The following is a 6,000-nucleotide window of genomic DNA, read 5'->3' on the forward strand; positions in this document are numbered from 1 at the left end:
ATAAATAAATAAAATATATATATATATATATATATATATATACCTTCTAAAAGAAAATATTTTTTCACAAATTCCCATAGGCAAAGTTAGATTACACAGAGTCTGAAGGGTAAAACAAAAATTGGTCAACTGGACTTAAAAATTTCTGGCCTTCAAAAACTCTACTAAACAAAAATGGCCAGCCATAAGACAGAATAAAATATTCACAATACATGTCTGACAAAGATATTATATCAAAAAAAAAAAAAAAAAAAAAAAGATATTATATCCAGAATATGTAAAGAAATCCCACAACTCAATAATAAGAAAACAAAACAATTTAAACAGGAAAATATATTTAAGCAGAGACTTTATAAGAGAAGATACACAAAGTCCAATAAGCACATGAGAAGATGCAAAATGTCAGGAAAACGCAAACTGAAAGGACAATGAGATGCCACAACACACCCATTAAAAATGGTTAATGTTAAAACAACTAACAATACTGTTGGCCAAGGTATGGGGCACTGTACACTCAGACATGATTGGTAGAAATGGAAAATGGTACAACCACTTTTAAAATATATTTGGCATTTTCTTAATCAGTTAAACACATGCTTATCATCAACACAGCCATTCCAAGAGAAATGAAAACATATGTCCACAGAAAACTTGTAAGCATATGTTCAGAGCACCTTTATTCACGCTTATCAAAAACTAGAAACAACCCAAATATCCATCCACACATTGTAGTATATTTGTATAATGGAATACAACTCAGCAGTAAAAAGCAATAAACTACTGATACATGCAACAACTTGGATGAATTCCAGAATCATTACGCTGAGTGAATGAAAACAGACACAAAAGGGCACAGAACAGTATGATTCCATTTACCTAAAATTCTGAAAAAAAATGCAAAGGAATCCATAGTGACATACATCTGATCAGTGATTGCCTAAGGCCTAGGGTGAAGGGAGGAATAAATTGAAAAGGGTATGATGTAAATTTTCTGTATCATGACTGAGGAGGTGGTTTGCTGACTGTATTATATACCTGTCAATACTCTCAAATTGTAGGCTTTATATGGATGCAGTTTATTTTATGTAAATTATACTTCAATAAAGCTGGAGTATTTCTAATGACACTCCTTTAAAAGAGTCTGAGTATAGTACTAAATATCATAGGGGCTACCTTCAAGGAGTTCTTGATAAATGCCCCAAATATCACTGTTTTTCATGCTTGGAGACTGGTGGATTTGCACTGACTCTTTTGCTTCCATTTTGTCCTATTTGTGTTACTTATATTTGCAACATAGGATAGAGGTTAAATTTGTGGCAGATGGAATCTGAAACTTTTACCTCCTTTCCTCTAAATCAGAGTTTACAACGATTTAAGTCTTCCTGACATCATATAAAGTTAAAATAACATTGTTGATTAAACCCAGGCATGAGGAACACAGAATAACATTCAGTTTTAGCCCAAAGTTACATGAAGTTGAAACAATCTCTTAATAAAGCAATCAGATACTTTTTTTGTAGATGAAGTAAGGAAAGAAAGACTCCCACATCATTCAAATAGTTTTTACCCCAAGCGTGGTTCAAAGGGACATTTAAAATTACCATACATGAATGTGGTATCATATAATTTCACACAAAGGAGATTACCCACATGAATATAATCAATTTTAAAACACTTCTCACTCTGCAATATTTTAAACGCTTTATTTTTAAGATCAAATATGCAAAACAAACTTACCGAAGAAATGATTTAACATTTTCAGCTTTCATCTGGGACACCAGGTTCCACCGTAAACTTTGATGGTAGCGCAGTGATGTAGTCGTTTCTTTGAGAGGCTTAAGAAACCAGCCTGGGGAAGAAGACACACATACACACATCATTGGTGTTAACTACTGTAAAAACTACAAGACAAAAAAAGCCCTTCACTAAGAAAGAGATCATGGTGAGCTTTACAAAAATATTCATATTAAATGCAGAAAACCTCTAAGTTCTGCTGTGTGGTGTCATTCTGAATTGGTTAAAACAAATTTTATATGAGAGTTCTTTTCATTTTCCCACATGTTGCTTATCAAGGGAAGAGCTTTTTCCTTTCTTGTTCTCCCCCGGGAATCTAGTTCTTAGCACAGTGCAGGGAGCTAATTAAATCAATATTCCACAAATATTAATTTAATAAATGATGAGGGAAGGGCCGTTTTTTGCAGAGCTGCCCATATCCACTGCAAGTTTTGACTCATTAATGATGCTTCCATCTGAAACAATTGTTTTCATCCCTGCGGATAGTGGCAAACCCCAAATTGTCTTTTAAACAGCCCTTAACAGTACCTTGAACTCAGCGAGCAATAGATCTGGATTTCAGTCACACTTTATTAGGAAGGCCCAAACGCATTCCATTCCGTTTCCAGTTTGGCTGAAATTCATGGAGTTCACCCGTTCGGATTGAGACTGAGCTCAGCTGGCCTGGCGAGCCCAGCAGAGTTTTCTTCGCGGAGGCGGACCAGCCCTGGGCTCAGGAAGCGGTTTGTACACTTACCCACCATAAATCCTGCCAGGAAAGATGCCAGCGCTGCAGCCAAGCACATCCAAAGGTACAGACGGCCCTTGGACTTCGCCATGTCTTCTTCGCGACTGAGCTCGGAGCGCCGGCTGCTGTAAGGGGCCTCCGAGCTGCAGATGAACAGAGAGAAGGTGCACCGAGAAGGGGTGAGGACCCGGACTCCCGCGGGGCGTGACCAACGCTGACCTTCAGCAAAGCCCGGCCTCCACCCTCCAGGACCCTCCTGAGAAGAGTGGAAATCAGCAGGAAACAACTCCTGGCTCCTTTGGTCTCCTGGGGGCGTGGAGCAGCGAGAGAAAGCTCTGCAGGAGGAGGAGACAAATGCTTCCTGTTGTCCTGCGATCTTCCAGTTGTCAACAGACCCTCCAGTCTGTTGATTTTACAGTAATCTGGACCGAGTGTGCGTGGGGACTACTGAAAATGTCCCTACTTGTTTCTTAAAGAACTCTACCTGCCGCTTTGCCACCCCCATTCCAGGAATTGCTTAATTTTAGCTGCGAAGTGCATTTAAATCCTGTTTTTCCTTTGCTGTAGATTATCCTGCTGCCACTGGATTCTTTGTCCGAATTTCTAACTGGTTACACTTGGGAAGCTCTTCGGGTTCTGCCTGCTCCACTATAACACAGAAGTTCCTTCACCACGCATCAACATCAAAACTCACAGGCTCCATTGAGTTCTTTTGTTCCCCCTTAACTGAACAAGTCTCCAAATTTCTGTAATCCTCAATCACTTTTGCTGTCACTGGGGTTTTTCACTACCTCACTAACATGTTATAGGTTCAGATAAATAAGATTCACTATTGAAAGTGCTTTGCTCCATAACTGACAGTAGGTTCTCAACAAATGTCATCCTCCCTGTCCTTCCCCTCCTCCCTTATTATAGATGTTTCTCTTTATAAGTGTTTAGAAAGTTTGCGAAATGGTGCTCCTTGTAAACAGCACTCCTGTATCCATCCATTTTGCCCCAGCAGAAATCTTTAGCAACTCATGGCTGAATTCCTCATATCCGACCAAAAGCAGTTTTGCAGCCAAAGGAAAAATGCTTGGTGAGTGGATTGTGAAAAGGACAGTGCATCTATGGCCCCCAATCTTCACTGCTTTGTAGGAGGCCCTGATGATCTTAGCTGTGAGAAATAACAGAAACAGAGCCGCTTGGAAATTGAGTTGGAGCTGCCATCTCAGAGGAGGTCCCACGCCTCGAACTTTGGGATGTTTAAAATGAGCAAAATAACCTTTGGACTGGGATAAAGCAACATGGTATTCCAAACAACTGTTTGCAAAATAGAGATTCTGACTACAGGACTGAAAGTTAAAGACATTCTTTAGCACCACCGTGTACAGCTAAGGAATGACTTAGTTTATCTGCACCTCCAGGAATTCCCTCCTTGACGTATTAGCACCAATAGATATTCCTTCCTTCTATTAATGTGATTACTCCTTTTCCCTTTCTCATAAAAACCCTTTGCCTTCAGCCCTAATCAGAACATGACCTGCGTTTCCGTCTGCATCCGTGCTTTCTGAGTAGCTATTCTTTTGGATCTCAGATAAATGCTTGTTGCCTCTCCCTTTGCCATTTTATTTTAGATTAACATAGTTAAGGCACTTTACTTTTCTCCTAAGGAGTTGACAAAAGAGTCTAATTTCTTTTTCTTACACTATAATTGCTGGTGTATGTATCTGATGGTTTTTCTCTTGGAACTTTTGTGGAATCCCTGATAGTTAACTTTGAACCAAATATCTTTAGTGAATTAATTGATTTCATGTTTGTATGTTGTTAAAGCCCAGTTTCTACTTTAACAGTTGGGTGACAAGGGTCTCCCCTACGCCACAAACAACATCAAATGTTACTTGTGTCAGTATACACAAAAATGTGTTACCCAAAAACTTTGAGGACTGGTTATACAATTTATTAATTTCTAGGCCCTTAGCCTTTTCTATCTGCTGCCCATGGGACCATTGGTTATTGACTACATTTCTCTCCAAAGGCAGATCCAAATCATCTCTAGAAAAAGGTTTGCTGCAGAAAGAGAAGGTAGAAAATTAAAATGATTAAGTTACCTGTGAAATGTGTTTTTTCCTACTCCTGTCTCAATTACATAGCTAAAATTTGATTAATAGAAGAAATCAGTGTATTAAGTAGCACAGTTTCCAACTTGACTAATCTTCCCAAATTAAAATTAGATTATTCTTAAATCAGAATTTATTGAGAGGCTATAGCATGCCAGACATTGTAAAAAAATTCTGAGCATATGATCCTTGCCTCTAGGGAGCCTACAATACAATGAGAATGTAAATATTGAATACGTAATTAGATGTAACGTTTTCTAATAAGCAGTATTACCTTACGTGTGAAGGTTGTCTTCGCTGCCTCAATAGGTGGCATCTACAATCTTTATCTTGCCAATCCATTGTAAAAAGTCCGATTAGCTGATTCAGTATGTCTTTGGCCTTTTGTTAATACAGATACAGATGCATTATTTCACTTTAACTAACCTTGTAATAGAAGGTTGCTATCACAGTTTCTAATTTGCATCTTGGAAAATATTTGCTTTTTGCAAGAACACTTAACAAAGCCACATGGTTGATTTATGCTAACCCCTTTCAGTTTTTCCTTCAAAGCGAAAAAGTGTATAAGGAACTTTTTGTATTGGAAAATCCATCTCTCAATAAAGCAATTTAACACATTTGATCTGTTCATTATTCATTGAGCCTCTCACATGACAGAACTGTCTTTTCCATTCGCAAAGTTAAATTGCTCCTACATAATCATCCCCCCCTTTTCACATTGTAGAAGACGCAATCCTGTAATTTCAAAGTTCAAATCCCATCACATGGGTCACAGTGAGGTTTGAAAACAAAGTGACATATGTCCTAATACCACAGTATATGTAAATTCCTTAATGACCACACCAATAGTTAAGACTTAATAGAGAAGGAATAATGTTTAACTGTGTCAAATTTCATGTTTTGTTTGAAGATGTTGCCTTATCTTTCATAAGAGAGAAATCACCTAGATGCTCACTGTACACATATAGACATGTCACTAGTGACATCACAAGGTGACATGATGATCTGGTCATCCACATAGCAATATTCACTTTCTGAAAAAGTGAAAGGTTGATGTTATGATGGTTGAGAGTCATGACAAGAGATACATTCCAGTTGAGTATTTCTAAAATCCTAGGTCTAAAAACTGCCAAAAATCCATTTCAAACTTAAAATGTTAGAATGTTAGTACGTTGTACATTGTACAATACACCATAACCTATAGATCAGGTGAGAAGTGAGACACAAGTGTAGGCAGGGAGAAAAAAGTAAAAGACTAATAACAGTAAGTGAGGAGAAATTTTAAAAGAAAAGCAGAAAATCATGATTGGATGATTTCCTTCTGATGTCACAATTACTCTACTCAATAGTAAATGTATAAATTAGGAAATACCCACTAAG

General features: G+C 37.8%; 1 protein-coding gene across 2 annotated transcripts in view; it reads right to left on the bottom strand.

Annotated features, from left to right (window-relative positions):
- Positions 1–2,894, bottom strand: part of NAALAD2 (N-acetylated alpha-linked acidic dipeptidase 2) — a 49,216-nt gene extending 46,322 nt beyond the window's left edge. The window contains exons 1-2 of one of the 2 annotated variants that reach the window (XM_074335619.1): positions 2,531–2,894; positions 1,738–1,849 (exon numbers count right to left, since the gene is read on the bottom strand). In XM_074335619.1, the coding sequence (XP_074191720.1) occupies positions 1,738–1,849; positions 2,531–2,612 (194 nt within the window). In that variant the 5' untranslated portion in view covers positions 2,613–2,894. The remainder of the gene's footprint in view (positions 1–1,737; positions 1,850–2,530) is intronic. The other variant, XM_074335618.1, reaches the window with a different exon arrangement.
- Between the last annotated feature and the right edge of the window lie 3,106 nt (positions 2,895–6,000).

This window comes from Rhinolophus sinicus, linkage group LG06 (assembly GCF_036562045.2).
Source record: "Rhinolophus sinicus isolate RSC01 linkage group LG06, ASM3656204v1, whole genome shotgun sequence".
Lineage (NCBI taxonomy): Eukaryota > Metazoa > Chordata > Mammalia > Chiroptera > Rhinolophidae > Rhinolophus > Rhinolophus sinicus.